At 43.6% G+C, this 21898-nt stretch overlaps 1 protein-coding gene and 1 long non-coding RNA gene across 2 annotated transcripts; both read right to left on the bottom strand.

Moving 5' to 3' along the window:
• Nucleotides 1-1622: 1622 nt before the first annotated feature.
• Nucleotides 1623-7386, bottom strand: LOC131573282 (heme-binding protein 1). Its single transcript, XM_058827082.1, has 4 exons — nt 7235-7386; nt 6963-7101; nt 5300-5480; nt 1623-4023 (listed from the first exon to the last, which is right to left on the bottom strand). The coding sequence occupies exons 1-4, from the start codon at nt 7310-7312 to the stop codon at nt 3852-3854; spliced, it is 570 nt and encodes a 189-aa protein (XP_058683065.1). The 5' UTR covers nt 7313-7386; the 3' UTR covers nt 1623-3851.
• A 1414-nt stretch (nt 7387-8800) lies between these two features.
• LOC131573864 (uncharacterized) lies at nt 8801-17876 on the bottom strand. The gene is made up of 5 exons (XR_009276276.1): nt 17700-17876; nt 15219-15466; nt 13000-13137; nt 12485-12614; nt 8801-11124 (listed from the first exon to the last, which is right to left on the bottom strand). It is a non-coding gene; the product is annotated as an uncharacterized LOC131573864 (long non-coding RNA).
• Nucleotides 17877-21898: the final 4022 nt, after the last annotated feature.

The raw sequence follows: 21898 nt of genomic DNA, 5'->3' as shown, positions 1-21898 counted from the left end.
TAGGGTTTGCCATGGTCAATACCAGCAGGAAAATACAAGCTTACGAAGGTTGTATATCCAACACAGCTAAATCTACATGGCACACGTATAATTCCCATTAAAATTAGGCTCTTAAATTTGGCTCTGCTTAAACGTAGCCTTTCCTGTGGCCATTCCTATCGCCATCATACCACTGCTTTGCACAGCACTGAGAGGGACCTGCCCAGCTGCTCACAAGCAGCAAGGGCACTCCTGTCTCTGGAAGGCAGAGATAATCCCCAGGGTCACTCCCCTGCTGAGCCTGTCCAGCCCAGCAGGCAGCAGTGGAGCTGTTCCACTGCACTGGCAAGTGAGGCAGTGGGAAAGGGGCCACGGGCAGCAATGCAGTGTCTGATGCACGATCCCACCACTTCCCAACAACCCAGCAAGGCAACCTCTGGCAGCCCTGAGGGGCCTCAGCACGGAGAAACATCCACTTTGCAGGTTCTACAGCATTGTCTTCTTAAATAAATACACAACAGACAATGCCACAGTGCCCTGTCAAACAGATGAAAAGCACCAAAATCTCTCAATTTCAGCATTCACTGGAGACAGAAAAGGACACTGCACAGGCTCAGAAGAGAAGCAAGGCAGTCTCTAGGCAATCTGCCGTGCTCTAATCTTTCAGAGAACAAACACTGCAGGGGATGGAGAAAATTGTTTTTGTTTTAACATCAGTTCAGGAGTCAATTGCATGTAACAGTGTCTGTGGCCATGCTGGCCTTGGGTCAAAACCAGAATGCACCTCTGACTTCTGGCCCCAGCACAAAGAGGTGGCTGGAAATCCTCCAATGTCAACAGCGACTATGGCTGTCCAAACAAACATTCACTTGCAGTGACAGAGGCATATCAAAAAGCTGACTGACCCAGCTGCCTAAGGAGCAGAGAGACAGCCTGCTGGAAATCCTCAGACAAAGAGTATTTCTACCCTTCCATAACCAAGGAAGGATGAAAGGATGCCACAGATAGTAACTTTACCTTATTTATAGAAAGCAACCTGACAAACACATGAGATAAAATCGACCTGGGTCCACCCAGCACAATAACAAAAATCCCTGGGCCACATTGTACTAGAGACAGGGAAATATTTAGAGGAGGTTTGAGCCCACAGTTGCACTGTTCCTGTAATCTTGTCTCAGGTGTCCACTACTGTCCATCACAGACACAGGACACCAAGCTAGATGGACCTCAATGGGACAAAATGTCTAATGTTTCTGGATCATAGATAATTTTGAAAATCAGTCATGAGTATTTGCCTGAACATTAATGAATTCACTGCCTGTGAGCCCCAGCCACAGGAACACATAATTTTCCTCAGGTGAGGGGGCCCCTTGTTTCTACATAACACAAATGCATTGCTCAAAGCCTCTCAATGACTGGAACAAATGAAGGAGATTATTTCATCTGCTTCTGTCTCTCACAGTCAGATAATGCAGGGCCACACCAGGATACCCAAAACAGTGATTTATTGGAAAAAGCATTATGACTATTTATAAATGCTGTGACATGATTAATACCCCAAACAGAAAGATAAACTGGTAGCCTACAGTCTAGCAAATCAACTACTCCCACTGAGTTCACAAAGTCAGTAATCAGCACAGAAGTTGTAAATCACAATATTAATTTTTATTTATTTCAAAACTGTAGAAAATGCAGACAAAACACAGGCATCTTTGTGTGTACAGAAAAGGCAATTCAATTTGCATAAGGCTTTGACATTATTTAACAATGTTTATGAAATCCTATCCTGCCTGCCTGATGCAAAAGGCCAGTAGCAGGGCTGCACAGGCAGAGCCGACAGATGTTTACTCTCACCGTTGAGTCTGAAGCTCCCACACTCTGTTCAGAGGGTATGCATTATATAAAAGAACCCCACCATGCTGCTGAGCTGTGCAGCTTTGTTTATACCAGGTTTATTACTGGCATCCCTAACATCTGAGATTTCACAAGATAAATTTTGGGAAATTGCAAGGTTTTGATCTTTGAAGAACATTCACCACAGGTCACCAGACTGTATCCACACAAGCCCCAAAACAAACCTGGGAAGGCATAGAAAGGACAATATTGTGCTGCTCCATTCCTCACCCACCCAGTTTAAAATAATCTGGGACATGAATGGTCCCTTTGGATTCAGGTGCAAGCTTAAAAGGGCATTTGCTGCTTCAAAAATTCCTTCAAAAGCCTATTTCTTTGTTCGTCTTGATTTCTCTTCTTATTCTTTATTCTTATCTCTTTATTCTGCACTGCAATCACTAACCACAGCCAATAGCTTTTCCCCATCACTGTTGTTTGGTTTTTTCTTAATTAAATTATATCTTTTTACCCATCCTGAACTAGCTGCTCTTGCACACAGGTGACTGAAACTCTCATGAAGTTCACAGCAAAGCTCTTATATGGCTCAGCAAGAGAGAAAAGGAAAGCACATCAAAACCTCAGGTTTTCTCCTTTAAATCTCCTGCTGAGATTTTTTTTCTCAGAAAGCAGGCGTACGTGCAACAGCTTGACCAGCCAGAAGCCACAATGCCATCTGACAAATGCCTCTTTCAGCTCCAGGGGAAAATGGCTTTTGGAAAGCACCTGGGCACTTCATCAGCAGAGGACCACGTCTTCTGGTGCAGGTAAGGAATTACACACACCCAGTAGCAGTGTGAGTGTTCCCACTGTGGGCATCCTGCTGCCTCCCTGGCAGAGCCAACACAGTTAAAATGCTGGTTTGATGCCTGACATTTCAACGTTGCCACTCTTCCTGAAACATGACCCACACTTGCTATTGTATTTGAAATTTCCAAAAGGCTACTCATTATTTGACTCATTATGAAAAGTCCCTGTTTTCCAGAACGGCCATGTTTTCCTTTTCCTCCTCTAAAGAAAACAGCTGGTCTGAGGAGCCCTTTGAAAACTGACATCTTTTAAGAAAAGTTTTTTAGATTGGCACCCATGGTAGCTTCACCGTATGTTCACCATTCTTCAAATGCACCCTCAGATCACAAGAAATAAGCATCTGCTTTCTTCCCAGCCTTGCATTTTCTCTAGTTCAATTAGATAACCACACACATTTCTGCTTTGGCCCTTGCATAGGCTAGTTTTAAAGAAATGTTGCACAAAAGTAATAGGAAGGTGAGGAAATAATCTTGAGGTCTCCAGGTCAAATTGTCCAGCTGCTAGCTGAGATGAAGACACATCACATGCCAAAACATCTCTCCTCAAACAGAAGAAAGCTGCAAACAGAACCTGGATCTTTCTCTGAATGGTATTTCTCAGACAGATGACAGAAGTGTTGATCTTCTGCACACTCTGAATTAATGTAAAGGACGTTTATTTTCACTTGGCTGTGTTGGCAGCAATGCCCGTGTCCCTTTAGATTGTTTGTGGAATGGCAAAGATAAAAGCAGCATTTTACAGCTGCAGCAAACTAAAGGAGATAAAAAAGTCTCTGTAGGCACTTTTGTCATGTTCCCCTACCCGTCTCAGGTGAGACTAATAGTCTGCCTACACTTGGACGTGACTCTTGTCAGGCACCAGTCAATTAAGTACTTTTGGCTTTCTCAGCACTGAACTCTGGAAGCACAAAGGAGATAAAAACAAGCCAAGGAGAGATCAAGAGAGTCTGTGTGGCTGAGGACCTGGTCTGGAATAAAGGAGCAGGACCATCAGGAGGGTCAGCAAGTGTTCTTCTAAAATTACTTTTATGGTCCATAAAAGAGTAAGGCATAGGCATGGAGAAAAGCAGTGATAGTTTTTTGCCTCTGCTGAATTATTAGTTTATTTTAAAGAGGACAGGGACAGTGTGGGGAGGTTATCAGTGCAAGGCAGCACCACAGGGAGCCAGATGTTCATTCCTTCACAAACCAGACCTCATTGCGGCGTCCGTAAGGCTTCATGGGGGGGTCATAGCCATTGCACAAGTAGAAATCCTTGCGGTATGTAGCATCACTCCCCAGAGCAGCCTGCAGCTTGGCAGCATAGCTGATGTAATCTGCCTCTTTGGCATAGCCACCAAACTGCCTGCAAAGGAACCAGAGAGGTGTTGAGCAGTCCTGGCAAGGCACAGAAGGAAGAGAAAGAGAACAATATATGGCCACAGTATATTTAGGCAGGCATTTTGATTCAGGCCCTGCCAACAGGCACTCATGCATGCACTGTTCATTGTGAAGCAGCACACTTCATCTGGGACAGATGAAGTCTCGTGGGTGACACAGCCAAGGTGCAGTCATTCATGGGGAGGCCCCACAGGCATCTCCCCAAACAGCCCCATGTATGCCAGCCAGCAGAATGGCCTTGCCCTGTGAATCAGCACCATATCAGAGAAACAACTTTCTAAAACATAAGGTTATCTCCAAGTCAGCTCAGCCCGCAGTCTTCACCAACGCTGTCAACAACCACGTTCACTGTGGTTTGAACAACCATCTGCTGGAAAGATCATGAAGGAAAGCCAAACTCTAGCTAGCCCAAGAAGGGGAGGTAGGAACAGACAATTGGTAATTATAGAACACAATGCTATTTAAAAGGGGTGGACTGAAATGGGTCTGGTTTCTGTAGACCTCACACTAACAGGAACCATTTGCACATCAGCCTGCACCTCACCACCCTCCCTCAGGGCCCACGTTTGAGACAAAACAGGCTGATATTGCAGAAGTGGCCCACACCCAGAGCAAAGGCCAAGCAGCAACTGAAGGCAAGAAAGAAGTCAGTTAGAGTCAGCCAAAATAGTTGAAGAAAGTAGGCAGGGGAACCTCCAAAGGGTAAAAACAAGGTGAAGAGCTTATTGCTATTGTGATGCTAGTTTGAGTCCAGGCTGTCAGTCAACAGCCCAAAACATTCAAAGACACAACAGCCAGACATTCAAAGGTGACTTGAAGCAATGCAGATGCTGCTTGTTTCCATGGCAGGCTCTGGTATGAGTCCATCTGAATGAGGCTTCAGTGGACAGTCTGATGTGAACTACACCAAAGAACATTCTTAATGACTATGAACAATCTGGAACCCAAAAAGTGGGAGAAACAATAGATTCATACAATAGAAATGGCACAGTATCTTTCAGGGCTAGCCTCCATGCTTGTTTACCCCATGGAAAAAAAATCCATATTCCAAATCAGTGCAGAATGACCAGGGGTAAGAAGTGACATAAAACACCTGTCTTCAGTCTAGAAACAATCCTCCATCTCCTTCTGCCACATGCACCCCTTGTACAGCAAGTCACCTGGTAAAACAAATACTGCTCCTCAGAGTGCCCTAAAGACCTCATCACATGAGACTGGAGATCCCGGGATGCATTCCTTACGTGGAATAAATGGTCATCCCCTGTCTTTCTTCAATCTTAATGCTTTCATCAGTAGGACAAGGAGGGTTGTCTTGAAACTGGCTTGGGATCCGCAGAGAGACTTTCACCTTCTGCTGAAAGGAGCCATCTTCAGCAGGAAAAGCAGTGATGGAGACAGGAGCAGTCATGCCCATTCCAACCCCTGAAGCAGACACACAGACGTAATTAAAGAAGTGTAGGCTCTCAGGAACCCACACAATTAATAGGGAATTCACAAAAGCTAATTTTAGTTTTGGAAAACTCCTCATATGACCAAACTCCTTGTCAGGAGTGGGCTCCTCTGCGGAAGCAGAACAGCCATCATTAGGCTTCTGCTTGGGCCAAGCTCTCTCTCCACACCAGAAGCCTGGGAAATAACTGTCCAAACTGACCTCTGGAATGCTTTTTATTAATGGTGCTGCTTTTGTGGTTCTATGAGACATTCTGTTCTTCTGACAGATCAGCTGTAAGACAGCAGGGTCTGTAGCTCCAGGGCAGGCCAGCAGCACATATAAATCTACATCAGCATTTAAATTAATACTATCTGCACTTAGTCGTGAGCCCACAGCCAATACTGGGTGACAGGAACTTTCTCTTAAAACCTTCCAAATGCTTCCAGACATCCTACAAGTTCCAGTGCCCCAAATCTCAGTGCTGTTACGGCTTTCAGCAGGACTGTCCATGCTGTCCACACTCCACGAACAGCATGTTTTTTTCCTACTCATTACCACCAAGAAGTACATGGCACTGAAGACCAGTTTTCTTCACTCTTCTTGCAGCATTAGGGAACCTCTAAACCTCATGATCAAGCAGCCATAAAAACAGCTGAAATCGAACCATCTGTCTCATTTATTTTCCTTTTATGTCATACCTGTGTTTGTGTCACATGTTACAGAAGGCACTCTTTCTCCTACAGCAGCAGCGATCATCACCTTTCCAAAAATGTTGCTGTAAACACCATTTCCCACTGCATCCACCTCCTACTCCTAAAGAGACTACACTAGTCCCTCTGCTTGATGCTGGAGAAAGGTGTTCAAGAACATGTATATGCCTCAGAATTACTCTGTAGTCTTCTCCTGCTATGAATGGTTAAAGTGTGCACACTTTTGTAAAATGAGAATTAGAAGCAATCACCTGGAAGCACTGCCATAAAACATTACAATATACCATTAAAAAATGAAGCTCATTGTTCATTACTCTTTCATGAATAAAAATAGCCAGATAAAATATCAAGGTCATAACTGTTATTTCACTGCCCACAAGGGCACATCATAGAACTGAAGTATCCCAGATATCCTGGATTTCATCAGTTACTGCTCACCCAGGGAGCTGTGATAGATACATGTCTGCCTGTCCTCATGTTATCCCAGCTGCAAGGTACCTCATTCCTGTTTAAGCAAATCATTTTTGAGATTTTACCCTGAAACAAAGATGGGTTATAAGCGGACTCACAGTATGAGTTGGCTGGGCACGGCTTAACCTGGTGCAAGTTCACTTTTCCCAGTGAGGGGCCATCCCCATCAAAGACTCCCAGTGCCAGGAGCCACAAGCCAGGCGGGCCTGCAGTGCCATTGCCTCCATCCATCCTGCTTTCACCAAGCCACAAACATCCGCCAAGCCCCGCGGGGCAGGCAGCATCTCTCACCCTTGTCGTTGCTTCCTCCGACGTACTTGAGGAGCTTGACTGCCCCTTCCTTCGAGGCTTCGTCGAACGCTTTTCCCACCAGCTCCACCGCCGCGAACCTGCCGCCCTCGCACGCCCTCTCCTCGTAGCTGACCTGATCCTGGGGAAGGAGATGGGAATGGAGGCGCTGCCAGGGGGAGCGCGCTGCCCGGGGCTGATAGCCGCTTTCCCCGGCAGCGCCTTAGGGCAGAACCGCCTGGGGAGCGGCGCCGGCTTCCCGCCCCGGCACAGACCTTCTCTCCCTTGCTCAGCAGGCGGTAGGGCCATGCCTCCACCGTGCTCAGCAGCGAGTTCTTCACCATGCCCAGCATGATGCCGCTGCTCGGTCCCCCTCGGCTCGGCTCGGCTCGGCCCCGCTCGGCTCGGCTCGGCCCCGCTCGGAGGAGGTGGGAGGGCCGCAGCCGCCCCGCCCGCAGCGCGGCCATCGCCCGCAGGGCGCGCCTGGGGCCGTCCGCGCCGCGGGGCCGGCGCTGTGCGAGGGCAGCGGGAGCGGCGGCCCCGGAGCTAAAGTGTGGAGGGCGCCGGGAAGTGTGAGGAGTCGTGAAGTGCGGCAACAGATGGGATTCATCTCTGGGAGACAGGAAATATGAGAGGGAATATGAAAGAAATGAAATACAGGAAAAGGGAAGTACAGGCAAAGTGTGTCATGCATAGCGCAGAAGGGCACCGTGCTCCTGGAATTGCAAAATCATAACCTCTTGTTTTTTCGGTCGTCTGTGGTTTGGGGCTGCTTTTTTTTTTTTTTTTTTTTTCTTTTATTAAGAGAATTAAACAGAACTAAAAAGGGACATAGTTGTTTTTTTAAGGAAGTGGTCTGTGTCACTGGATATTGTAAACTTTAGGTGAGGGGTAGATTTTAGACGTTCCTGATGACACTTGAACTCCTTCCACTGACCACCCAACTGGTCACCTCTGTTTAAAAGTTCTTTCCAGATCCTTTCCCAGAAATACATGTAAATGAGCGTAACAGAGAGCTTAGCTGGTTGCATTTATATGCATAGCAGACTTAGACAAATGTTTTTGTTGTATAAGCCATGTCAAAGAACAAGTGCCAGTTAGAGAAAGTTCCTTACCCAGGATCTTTTAAGAGGTTAGCAGAAGCAGAAATCAAATACCAGTCCCGGGGAATCAGTCCCATGAGTCAGACCAGTTTCCCCAGGCAGATGGGATAGAGGCATCTCAAGTTGCTCAGCTGGACTGCTGCCTCCTCAAATAGAAGATGAACAGTGCAGAAGTAGGCTGGCACATAACCTTCCTACATGCTTAAAGAGCAAAAAATAAAATTATAAAAGAAATAGGACACTAAAACTTTTCCATCTAGAGAGAGGGTCATGCAAAGGCAGGTTAAAGAAGCTGGCTGTTATCATCTGATCAAACAGTCTGTGTTCAGGTCAGGGAGCTGGGCTGGAGCCTGGCATGGGCTTTCACAGAGTGAATGACAGGGGCTGCTATCACTGCTGACAAGGTCACAGACTAGTAATTTATTAACCATTTATATTACCTGGTTTATTCACCATTATGCATGAAATTGCAGAATTGTAATATACACTGAATGCTGCAGCTTATTTATTCTCTTATACAGCAAATGGTGGCCTTCTCCATTGTGCTGAGGAGGTTTTGCAAGACTATAAACTTGCACGTATCAGTGTCGGAATACATGGGCTGGGTTAAACTGGGAATACATCTTGCCCTGTCCTCTGTCTCTGGCAGAAGCTGCTGGTGGACATCTAGGTATAAAGTTAAAGGATGCAATGGCATGGTCTGGCCACCCACCACCAGCCATCTGTAACTTGAGGGACTTAGGGAAGTCTCATCTTTCTATTTCAAGTAGTCTTGAATTTATACAACTTCAGGTTGCCTGATAAAATGCTGGTGTCTAAAATATGAACATGAAAGCTAACATTTATGTTGTACGCTTCCTTCAGATAGGCCAAAAAAAACCAGCAATCCCTACAGCTCCAAGCAAAGCACCCCTTGGAGGGATCAGCAGTCTGTGCAAGGATGCAGCTGTTGCTACAGCACAGCCTAGAAACTCTGAATGCAGAATAACAAGAAGTTAAGGGCCTTTCTCTCTTGTTATTCCTTGTAATTTATGTAAATATATTCTGGGATCAAAATGCTCTACATTTCCTGAGAAATTATGATGACAACTTCAACAAAGGCACAACTGTATCCTTTTATCAGCCTTTTCAGTCTTGATTTTTCCCTTCTCTGCCTAAGCAGTGTTTCAAATTCCCAAGCAAAAGCCAAAGAGAGCCAAATTTGAGTTTTGTTATTTTCTGAAAACCTGAACTCAGAGAATTTACATCAGGGAAATATTTATCAGATTGTCTCATACACTGCCCATACCTCCCCCACTCAACTAACTCCCAGGTTGCAGCTCAAATTCATACTGTGTTAATTCTTCTGGTCCATTCTGAAAGGTTTCATATGAAACTAGTTTTTTCCCCCTTTCCTTTTCGAGGTTATTATACTGTCACTGAATTTCTTTCCATAAACTCAGGCTTTGGGAATCCTTAAACAGCTAGTCTGCATCCTCACTGTGACTGGAGAGTGTTTGCAAAACAGCTGTCATGTCAGACACCTCCACAATCATTTAGACACAATCCATTCTTTATTTGTGTTCTCATAAATTGCTTCATCCAGACCTTAAAGACAACCTGTTTCTTCTCCTTTCTGGCTCTCCTTCTTGTGTTTCAACACATTTCATTGACACAGTTGACTGCAATGCTGAATGGAAATCTATGTATTGGATCAATCTTTAGAGACCTGAAGGGCTAGTGCACGCTATCATCCATTCCGTGTATAATTTGATTAATGCATTCTTTTTTATAACCAGCTTTATTGTCAGGAAGACATAGGCAAAGGCAAGCTGAAGGCAAAGTATTCTGGGTAATCCCTGAGGGACCAAAGTCTTTGGAGAGCCTGGTTGTTAATTTTCTACAGATATTAATTGTGCTAAAGGAGGTTGGAAAATGTCTGGAGGTCAGTGCTGGCATTTGGAGAAAATACTCTGTGAACTAGACACCAATTGAAATATTATCTGTGATTTTGGGGACTGAAGAGTCTCTTAAGCTATTTTGGAAAATCCTTCCAGACACCTGTCTTTGCCATTAGATATCTAAATAGTTTTTGGGGGGGAAAAAAACCAAACAAAAATCTCCTGGTTTTCATGGGTCTTGGCAAAAATCAGTTCAGTGTGTTTCAGAGTGCTGGAAATTCTGAATATATCTACTGAATAACACCATTCTGAGTGCACAGATACAGGTAGCTAGAAAAACACTCTTTGCAGAAGATGAATGTTTAAATTTGGTCCCTAGCAACTGATAGGTCTTCAGTGTTGAAGCATGATGTACAGACCAATGTTATCCAGCCCTACCCACCCTCTGAACATATGAACATGGGCAATAGGTTAAGGCTGTATTTTGAAACATAACTTCCTCTCCCTCTCCCTGCCCAGCTGGAAGTGCCAAGCACTAATCCATCTTTCTGCATTCATCAGTTGTTCAGCACTTTAGAAGTTCAAATTCCCCAGCTGTTTCAGATGGAGTGCTTTAAAAATAGTGCAGAGAGAGAGAAATTCACCTGATCTTTATAAAATGACCTTCCTCTGGTAAGCAGAAAGAATGCCTGTATAGACTAAAGGTATTCACGCTCAAGTAGATTGAGCTTGTCAACTCTTTTTTGCTTGAGACACAAAACAGCCATCATTAAAAAACAGGGTCAGTTTCACCTACTGACCTAGGTTTGAAAGGCAGCAACAAAATACAGAAGTTCTGGTCTCCTTAGCAAAGCTGACTTGTGTGTGTGCTTTACTTTTTTTCTCTCTAGCAGTGTCCCATTGAGAAAGACTTAAGCAGATGAAAAAAAAGTAATGATTTCCCCTTTTTTTCTGGTAGAGAATTAAGTGCTCTGAGGTCTCCTGCGAGCATATAACCTTCTGTGTGTCGGGAGTCTCCGCAGCTGAGTATTTCCACGCCTCTGGCTCTGCAGAGCATTCAGTCGAAGGGGAAGGACAGTTTTGCTGATGACATTGAGACGTTCATTCAATTCTTCCAGCCTTTTCCTTATCGACTGGACTTCCCTCACAAGGTTGTCCACAGCTGCAGAGACAGGGCGGAGACTACAAAGACAGTAATGTAGAAGAATAACTCAGTTTAGGGAGTGTTTGTGAGCATGCAAAGTAATTTACCATGACCTTTGTTTCTTGCTGGGCAAGATGATGAAAGAGTTGCAAGTAACCATTAAAAGATGCTTCAAAGCTGCCCTGTTCTTTGGTGATGGGAGTTCATCTGAGGGGCCCCATCTGAACCCTGGAAAGCACAAGCTTCAGGACCAGCATGAGCAACATGGTCTTTCCACCACCTTATTTTAGTTAGAAACAATTAACTAGGAGTACGCATGGAGGCTAGGCCAGTGATTCCCATGGAGTACTCTTAGTCCTCAACATTTCTAATGAACCAGTCTGTGTCCTTGGCAGCAAACTTGTAATTCAAAGCCCAGTACAGGATATATGGCTGGATAGTTTCATCACATCTTCCTGGACTAAAGTTAGAACTTTCCAAATACAAGACTTAATATCACCCCTCATAAATTGAGGCACCAATGAATTTCAGCACTCTCAGTGTGAATGTTGTGATTAATCCCGTGCTAGTAACAACAGCCACCATGCAGCCAGGGAGAAATCATTTGATGCCAAAGGCCAATGTATAATATATGAAGTATCCTCCTGAAACCCTGATTTGTACAGATACTGTGTGACCACCTGCCCAATGCTTTTTTATTCTTCTAGCCTTTTCTCTTCAACAGGTTCAATGTGTAACATTTGCAAACATTTTTTTTTTTCTTGTTCCTAAAGAGAACAATTAGTTATGGAAGACAGCCACTTTACTTGCTTTATGAATAATTCTGATTTAAGCAATATGAGGTTTCTAGTAATTCCCAGTACTCCCTTTTCCTCTCTTTCTTTCCCTGCCTTTCCTACTCTTTTTCTGGAAATATGAGATTGAAGTAAATTTTGTGAGTTTGTTCAACAGTTAATATCTCCTGTAATGCAAAAGGGGAATATGATGACATGAACTGGTGAATGAAGCTTTTTCAGATCTAGGTGTTAGAGCCTGAAACAAAAAAACCATCACAGACCAAACCAGATTCTTTTCCCTGACCTGTGGCCAAACCCATGTGTGGATCTGTAGAACAATTCATTTTTTCCAGCCTGTTCTCACAAGTTTGAGCTGCCAAGGGAAATTTCTTTAGGAAGAGTCTTGTAATACAGTGATGGCAGTTGAGAGTGTTTCACAATAAAGAGTTATCAGAGTATTCAGTTCACTGATCAGAGCTGGTAGCACAACAGGTACTCAGACAGTGTGTTTTATTCCCCCTCAGCTGAGAAATATGAAAATTCATCTTTAAGGGGATGAATCCTGCTCAAGGAAGGACACTCAGGAGAGGACTGAATCTCACCTCCAGATGAGAGAAATTACCTGGAGAACTCAGGCAGGAGAGCATGTGGGTTGTTCAGCAGGGTATGCTTCATTTGCCAGAAGATGTCGTTTCCCCATTTCTCAAGGGTTTGAGTAATGCTATAAACACCTTCTATGTTGACCTTGTCAGCTAGGTTAGCAGGATGTCCATGGAAGAGAGGAAAACAAATGTGTCAGCACAAGAAAATACAAGCCAGTACTCCAAGTTTGGTTCAATTCACCATCACAACTCAGTTGCAATGAAATGCCAGATATTAAATACATGGAGGATCTAAATTAAAAAGCAGTTAATTCTCTCTCACAGTGTAATTCTCTGCCTCTAGGTGACCAGGTTTTCTGCTGTCACTGGATACCCCAGCTCATTATTTCTAAAACCATATTTTTCTCCAGAAGTCTCAACAGCTACCCAGGAATCAAGAAAGAGCAGTCATGGATGACCACTGTCAAGGACAAAATAAGTGAATCTGCATCTCTGAATTACTGAACCGTGCTGAACCACCACTGTGACCTCCTACCGCCTTCTCTGTAGTTCCACTTCTGATGCTGGTCCAGAAAGTCCTCTTGAGATTTACTGCAGGGCAAAAGGATGAAGAGGAGGAAAAGAGGAAGAGTCACCATGATGACTGTTGTAGGATCTTGACTTCCCCCTGTCCCTGTGGAGACAAAAAGTCTTGCTAGGTGCTTTATTTATTTTTTCTTCTCTTTCTCCACTTCCTATCTGTCACCACAACACCAAATTTCTCTTTGGCAATGTTTTTATTTAAAATGTTGTTCAAGTTGCTCAGAATAGGTTTTACAGAAGCACAGGGACTTTTCTTTTTCACAAGTACAAACTTTACTTCCTTTTCAAGCAACAGAATGGTACTGAGATGCTTCATCAACCTGCAGCAGCTAGGGAAATAGCTTTGTTTCCTGTGTAGCTGTGTTTGGATAGTACCTCATAGCTACAATTTTTCTAGCAGTGTCAGGAGGAGGTACTTACAAAGTGTGAAAATCACTGCATCCCTACTTTGTATTTGGCAGAAACAAGGTAAACAACCATTAAACAATTTATCAAGTGTCTCACGGTGGCCAGAATAAAAAAAAAAAATGTTCTTCTTGATCTGATTCACTAACCAGTGGCAATACTAGACTGACAAAGCCTCAAAGGTAACCTCACTCCCCATGCACTATCTCCACCATGCCCTGGTGTCATGGGGTGAATTCCTGAGCAAAGCTGCAGAGTTGACAAGACATGTATATGAACTGATGTGAAGACTTACCTAACTTCTTGTTTTCTTACAAGTTTACCATCATTCCCAAGCCAAGGAAGACAACCCTAATCTACACGCCCTCCTGGGCAAGTACCTTCTCTAAACGTAAGAGGATAGATCAGTCTCTCCACAGCTTACTCATGCTGATTTGTTATTCTGTCCTAATAAATTAGTCCCTCAGTGTTGAATCTGGCATTTTAATTAAAAAAAAAAAAAGTGTCATGAACAGCTGTTCTGCTAGAAATTGGCTGAAAATATCCATTATGCACATATTGCACATAGCAAATAGAAAAAATGCATTGCCAGGTTCATGGGGTTTAGTGATGATTTCAGTCATCTGTAGTCACAGTGATGGAGGGGCTCATGTGAGAAGCAGGCACATCCAGAAAATCTGAATTATTCTCCTGTTCAGGTACTTGCATCAAAAGCCTAAGATCTCACTGCAAAATATGAGGACATTACATTTCTTTTTTAATATAATATAACCTTCATCTCCTGACCATCTGGGAAAAATTCAGTCACCTCAAAATCTACCAGAAGCTGTAGCAGATAAAGCAGTAAATAAATAATTCCTTTCACTTTGTGCCTTTCTTACTTTTGATCACTAGTGCATTTTAATTGCAACTGCATTTATTTTTCCACTATTTAAAGTATCAGTATGAATATAGCCATACTAATGGAAAATGTCATGATACTTTAAAAACATTATTTTCCATCTGTCAGGATGTAATTTGTATTTAGTATTCTTCATCTAATTGGAGTATTCATTTAAAGGAAAAATAAATTACCTTCTTCCTATCTCACACATGCATACACCTTTCCTTCCCACTAACTCAGAGCTGCCAAAATAAAGATCTTTAAGAAGGTCTGACAATATCACCAAGGCTCATAAGGAAAACTATGAAACTAGTTTGCATTGACACCATACCTCCCCCAGCTCTCAGTTTTTCCAGATAAATGTGCCAGCCTTTACAGCTTTTTTTTTTTTTTTCTTTCTTTCTCTTTCTTTGAATGACTATGCCCTGCACATGCCTTTTTAATCTTCCCTGATGGGAAAGGACTTACCAGACACCTATGTGTCTAATTGCAAATGATTTGAAAATGCTACCAACATCAAGGAGACAGTGTGGCTTCCAAGCTAATTGGAAAGACTTCCTGAAGAGATTGTCCATTCTTTATCTTTTCCACCTCCCACTTGTTTCAATACTCAGCTGGGATACTTTGATCTTTCTCTATTTGTTAAAAGTAGGGTGGTAATAAATTACACCTACATCTTATGCTGAAAATCCACCCTACTTGAGCTCCAACTTTTTAAAACATCAGGTGTCCAAATGAATCACAATACCCACATGTTGTATTTGCAGGGCCTCTCACAGACCAGTTTCTTTGTAGCTTTGCTCCCTGCATTCCCGCGGGTCTACTGTAATTTATTATCACAGTAAACATAAGGTTATAATCATCTTTGAAGCAGATTCTCATACCTCAGGCACACTGAAAATGAGCAATCTTCCCTCTCTTAGGAGGAATTGTAGACAGCAAGTGGATATTCACTAATGAAGTTCCTAGCTGAGAAAGTCTACGGGGTCATCTGTAACAGGAACCAGATCCCCAGGTGATTCAAATATGCCTTCTGCTCTTTTGCAGAGTTGCACTGGAAAGGACTATCAGGGTAGAACAGGGATGGACAAGCAGGGAGAACTCTCTCACATCCTTGGATGGAAACTCTTCCCTAAATTCAGAGAATAACAATATCAACATAATAGCTTTGTCATTGTTACTATTAATTGCAATAATATGGAGTGCTGTCAGAAAATTACATCACATTCTGCCCTTGGAGCAGGGTAGGCTCCGTGATTCACTGGACAATCCCTTCATCTGCAGGCAGTGAAGACCAACATATTTGTCTCATTATTAAACGGTCTTTTTTTTCATCTTTTAATCTTTTGATTCCTCACTTCAGCATGATAAAAGAGTTCAGCTAGCTTCATACCCTGAGCACAGCCCTTCTGGGATCAGCAGTTGTGCCATCCAAGCCAGAATCCCTGCCCCAAAGCAAAGAAGTACTGCCAGTATTTGAACTCCCATCACTGTCCCTCTCCTATTAACCCCTTTGGTTTCTTGTTGCTCCATTTCTGGTGCTCATCCCTCCTCACAGTGTAGTAGGTAATTGCAAGAAAGCCCTGAGGTTTCCTTGGTATCTGCCTCAGACTTTGACAATGGGGTTGAGCGTGATGACTGAAGTGCACCACTACTTGTGGCTTGTGCTGCCTGCCAGGGTATGGGGGATTTTCCCAGGTTACCTGCTTCTAGTACCAAACACAGCTTCATTTCAGAAAGCCCCTCTCCCCTGAAGCCTGAGAAGAACACACTCGTGCTATTGCAGACATGCGAGTTGTTGCTTTACGATGCAGAGCTTGCCTGCCCCTTGTACATCAACAGGGCTGGGAACCTTCCCCTGTACTTCTGGCTGCTCTAAACACATGCCCTCTCCTGAGTGCACCAGCATCCCAGGATGTTAGCTCAAGCCCATGCTTGCTTTGAGAAGAGGCTGCTGTTGATTAATCAATCCCTGCAGTGATACCTAAAATGAAGTTTTTTTCTGCATTTGAACCTTGAAATGCAAGTGGATTACATTCATGCTTTCCATTTGAGGTCTATTCTTCTCTCATAACTTTTTCAAGTTCCTTTTGAGCTACTTTCAGACTGAAGCAGAAGGTTGATTCTGGATTTTGTGTTGTTTGCAGGGAAATAAAATGCACTTGTAAGTGAATCAGGGAGTTTGATCTCAGGTAAATCATAAATACATAAAATGTAATTCTCACTTCAATGATAATGAGTATTTAAACATCAAAGTAGGTTTAAGATTCTCTATTTTTGTAAAGGATCTCAATAGAATATAAAGCTGTTTTTGCAGACTGTTGGAATTCCTCTCTATCTTTCTTTTCTTCTATCTCTTTTATTTCCATTGCAATATTTTAATATTTTGTACTACTTATACACACACAACTAAAAGTTCTGTTTAATGTATTACATTCAAGAAGGTTTAAGTTTTATAAACCAAACAGTTTCTTATTAAAAAAAAAAAAAAAGCATATTGTAGCTGCATACAATTTCTAATGCCAGTTCTGTAAGACTCCCAGCCTGGGATCTTGAAAGGTCTCTGAGCTTTTAGAGGAGAAAGCTGCCAAGCCTGTGAGTCCAGAACAATCAAGCTCTACTTGCAAAGCGGATGGCATTTGTTAGCTCTTCACGCAAAAAAAAAAAAAAAAAGAAAAAAAAAAGAAAAAAAAGAGAGAAACATTAGCATATGCTTGTAGAATTATGTAATAGTGGAAAGATCATGAAAAAGGCCAAAACTAATTTTAAAAATTGGATCCTACAATATTAACCCAGCCACAGTGATACAGCCAGCCGGCAGCCATAGTGGGGATAAAGAAGAAAAAGAAAAAAAAGGCATCTGGATGCAAAGCACACATTTGCTGCAATATATCTGTAAAGTACCGTTGGTCTTGGGGAGGTAATATTCACCTTCTGCCTATTCTCCAGGTGTGCCTGCTTTTTCAGGATATGTCTTATCTTCAACTCTCTCTTATTTAGTGCTTGGTCCTTCCTGTTAGGAAGTTTCCTCTCTCTCCTTAGATAGGCACTCACAGATCTAGCACTCTCCATGTCTGCCTGTCTGACAGTCTGCCTGACTCTAAGGATTTGCCTTCTCTTTCTTCCTCCCTACTTCTCTCATTCTACACACCCCTGTTCCCTGTAGGAACTGTAGGTAACAATCCTCCAGCTTCCATATCCATGCCAGTCTGCACATATTCCTTCCTCTCCTGGTTCTTCCCACAGGTGCCTTTAGAGTCCCCCAACACAGCCACCTCTTTCTGAGGTGTACAGATCTGTTCCCTCCAGAGGAAGAAACAAAACATTCCTGGGAAAGAAGGCAGAGAATTGTATACAAGCATTACCTTTGCTCTTGAGGCCAGTTCTTCTGTGATGAAACTTCCAAATCTCTGCCTCCTTGATCCTTTCTTCCCCTTACCACCCCCTCTGCATTTCAGTTTGCAACAAGTGACGTGTCCCTCTTCATTTCCCTGCTTTCCACATTTCCACAGTCTTTCCGTGAAGCCTCCTCCAGCTGTACCTCTCTTACCCCTCCCTCCCACTCCCAGCCCTGCAAACTAGCCATGTCTCCCCACACATGGGAGCCTTATGGGAAGGAAAGCCTGGACGATGGAGCCCTTCTCAAAAACACTATCTCCAAGGACACCCGTGTTATCTTTGCTCCCGGTTCTTTTGGGCAGCTCTCAACTGCTGGCTGTCTGGCACGGATGTATCACTTCTTGTACTAGTCACAGTTTCCACTATGCACTGCTTCTCTCTGGCTGCTTGAACCCTCCAGCCATCCAGTCATGAATTTGTTCACCACATTCTTCCTGCCTTTTAACTAACATGCCAATTAATTCCCTGCTGATTAGTTCATTCCTGAAGCACTCTGCCAAATCTATTTCTAGTGGAATAAACAAGGAGGGATGAACCGACTCAGTGTTGTTGTTTTTTTTTTTTCCCTTGACCCCCTCCCCCAGGTCTGCACTTGCCAAATCAAACAGGCTTTGGTCTGGTCAGTAATTAATAAAGAGATTTCCAAACAAATGCAAGGCGCTAAAGGGATGAATTTTGTGAAGCAGGGGGTAAACCCCTGACTCTGGTCCCATATCTGTGTCAAACTGATATTTTGCTGTGATCTGAGAAGATGTGCAGCTGCCACAGCCCGAAGTGCAGAATTGCTGCACACTTCACTCATGACTAGACCCATGGCACTGCTTGAGAGTGCCTTGGCCAAATCTGCATTCTTCTTGATATTACTTCTCCAGTATCAACTGGCAAGAACACCCTCTCTGCTTCCTGACCAGCCTATTCTTACTTAACTCAGTTTTCCACAGCCAAGATGCTGTACTACACAGTGAGAAAAAAGACACTTTTCTCACAGAGTGAAGTACTGCCCAGCCACTCAGAATAAAAGCAAACACTCAGAAGTAAGGAACCAGAGGATATGTGCAAGTGATACAGATAGAGCAGTTAAAAATGCAGTACTGTGATTGTAACAGGTGCTGGTGTAAACCAGTTGAGGTGCTGATTGTGAGGGAAGCTGAGTGGCTTTTAAGCACAGTCCATGAACATCAGCCAGCACTATCATTTAGTCAGCCACTTAAATTCAGTCAAGAAGAGAGAGGTTCAGCTGGAACCAGACTGGGGGATATCTGCTTCTCTGACACCAGAAGCATGTTGTTTTGGCCGCTCCTGCTACCCCAGTCCCACTGGCTCCGTGGCAGGGAAATTTCTGAGAAGACTGCCTTATTTATGGAGCCTTGCCACTGAAACAGCAGGAAGCTCATTTGCAAAGTTATAAAACACCAGTTTTTAAAGTCAACACACAATACACAGGCTTAACACAGACCAGCCTCTGGAGGAACTGGAAACATATTTTTTCAGGGCTCAAACAAGCAAACAAAATGTCCAGGCAACAGGCAAATAACCCAAACAATCATCTGCCTCCAGCTGTTCCCCATTCAGCATGTGGCAAACACAGTCCTGTTATGCCTTTACTTCTCCCTGCTAAGAGGATGCAAACTCCTGATGGTCAGTGTGAGACAGGGACACCAGCTTGAATGCTCCGAGCAAGAACCCCTCCATGGGGGCATAACACAGAGACACGGGGTGAGCAAACCTGGTAGCACCTCACAGCATGCATCGAGCTGGTGCTGGCAGACCCAGCTGCTCAGAGGGAAGAGAGCAATTCCCAGTGGCACATTAAGATGTATGCTTGCTGCCGGGCAGTTTGTGGGATTTTGCACCAGGTGCTGCCTTCCCTTTGGTATAACATATCCCCTTATTAGCTATTATCCCTCTATTCTTCATTGTGTCTCCAGCTCATAAAGTACTGGGCACTTCCCTCTGGGTTCTCAGCCACAGGGTGCCCAGTGTTGGCAGAACAACACTGAGACTAGAGACAGACCCATCAGGGGTTTGGCTGGGGCAACCCTCTGCAGTAACTCCCTGAACTAACACACCCCATGAAGGCAGCATGTGGGAACATTCCACAACCTCAGGTGCTGCACAGCTGAAACTTTTGCACAGTTCTGACCATCTTTTGGCCTTTCCTCATGCTAGGGTGAGCTGGTTTTGGTTTTACTGCATGGGTTCATTAGGAACTCCATGGCCATCTTCACTACTTAAAACTTCCTGAAGTGTGCTGTTTTGTACCTACTAGAAATGTTATTATCACTTTTTCTGGGTTTACTTGCCTTTATTTTTTCTTACTGTTATCCTTCACTGCTTGATTGTATTTATTTTGTTGTTTGAACAAGAATTTCCTATTTATTGCAATGTCTACTTCCATGGGACTACTGTGTCATGGAAGGACTCAGCCAAGCACAGGAGAAAAGAGGATGGTGTTCCTGACTTCCTGACCTCATCATGTAGCCACGCAGAATAGAAGGATGGGATGAATAGAACAGGTAAAAACATTAGCTTAGCACAAATAGGAATGCAAACGTGCAGGTTACTTCTTCCCTCTGGACACCTGGAAAAAGGCACAGCTGAGAACAGCTCCTGCCCCAGAAGCTCATCTGCTCTCTGCTGTGCCTTGATCTTCCAGCAGAGCTGTGTGTGCAATCACTCCATTGTGCAGCTCTGCAAGAGTGACCTTCTCTAGCTTGAGGACCTTAAATAGCAGTGTTTAATGTGGCTCCTTTCAGGGTCAAGGAGCAACCAACAGTTTAAGTGCCAGCAGGCTGGAAAAGGCTGTAGTCTCCGGCAGAAGGTGGAAAGAAGCAAGGGGTAGCACAGGCTTAACAATGATGAGGGGCTGGTGGCTGTGTATTTTCATGCTCTTTGGCTTGTAACATTTTTCCAAATGACCACGTTGTCTACACAAAGCTCTCAGACTTCCAAGCCTAATCCCAAGTATCTAATTTTTTAGCATCTGGCTTTTTCAAACTGCTTTGGAAAAAGCATAAATAAAATGAACAGTGACATTCACATAAATTAATGATCTATTTGCAACTTTTTGATTGATATTAGAACGCTTGACAGGTCCAATTTATATGCAAATCAGCTTACATTCACAGCGTAAAGAAGGAAAACTTTATTTCTCATGCTTTGCAAATCATTAAATCCTCTGAACATATTGCTTAGTCATATGTTCCTCAAAAGCATCAGTTTAAACACAAATCATTAGTCCTTGCAATCCATTAGCCTCACAGAGAACTCTGGGCTTGGAGAACAAGCCATTTTTGTGGGGACACATGAAATTAAGAGTGGGCTATGCTGCACCACTAATGTAAAAGCATAGCAAACTGTGGGCTTTTGCACTCTATGTGTGTGTGCCAGATGTTAGAAGATCACAAATGAGGACACCAGACTTCCCAGTTCCTGCTTTTGGCTGTTTTCTGCCATTCTTTTGCTCCCAGCACTAATTGGTACCAGAAGCATTTTCTTAGGAGGAGTCACTCTGCTGGACAGCTCTTTCCCTGTCTATCACAGGCTTTGCTAACTGAGACTTGAAAAGGATCCAGGATCTATCCTGTAAATATTTACATAGATACAGGAGCTTCACTGCTTTTAAATCAAAGCCTGGAGGACAGGAAATGGCATATGGAACAGAAAGACTCTGTACTCAGAAAGACCTGGAAGGGAAAGAATAACAACAACGGTGATGGCTTCTCCAGAGTTTCCCACCTGGGACTGCCCCCACAAGTGCTGTGTTCTCAGGAAGGTGTCTCTGACACCCTCTGACATCAGTGGAAAAAAAGCCTTCTGGTACCAAAAGATTTTGGATCAGAACTATTCTCTTTCCCGTTCACATCTGAAAAAAAAATCTCTTTTCACTAGCTAGACCACTTGGTGTCTCTCTTCTGCTCCTTATTTGTTGTTACTATTCCAGCAGTTCCAGGACAGACCTGGACATGAAAGAGTAAGTACATTATTTGCAGAAACAGCACCTGAAACAGGGGAAAGCAAGAGCAGCAGCAGATGCTGAGGAAACGTGATGTGCTCACTACCCAGGCAGAGACTCTTTTGATGTATTTAGCCAATACTCCTTTCTCTCATTCAGTGACAGAGGACGTTGATTTGTGAGTTCTCACACAAATCATGACTGTGAAGT

The sequence above is a fragment of the Poecile atricapillus genome, chromosome Z, assembly GCF_030490865.1.
Source record: "Poecile atricapillus isolate bPoeAtr1 chromosome Z, bPoeAtr1.hap1, whole genome shotgun sequence".
NCBI lineage: Eukaryota > Metazoa > Chordata > Aves > Passeriformes > Paridae > Poecile > Poecile atricapillus.
The sequence above is the reverse complement of the archived record's forward strand: the minus strand, read 5'-3'. Positions and strand labels throughout refer to the sequence as shown.

What these genes read in the sequence shown, in the direction of transcription:
- LOC131573282 (XM_058827082.1), bottom strand. Translation starts at nt 7,312, where the DNA reads ATGCTGGGCATGGTGAAGAACTCGCTGCTGAGCACGGTGGAGGCATGG. An exon ending in CGGAGGAAGCAACGACAAGG is followed by an intron (nt 5,481 to 6,962) that starts GTGAGAGATGCT and finishes TGTCTGCTTCAG; the next exon opens with GGGTTGGAATGGGCATGACT. An exon ending in GGGATGACCATTTATTCCAC is followed by an intron (nt 4,024 to 5,299) that starts GTAAGGAATGCA and finishes GTTCCTTTGCAG; the next exon opens with GCAGTTTGGTGGCTATGCCA.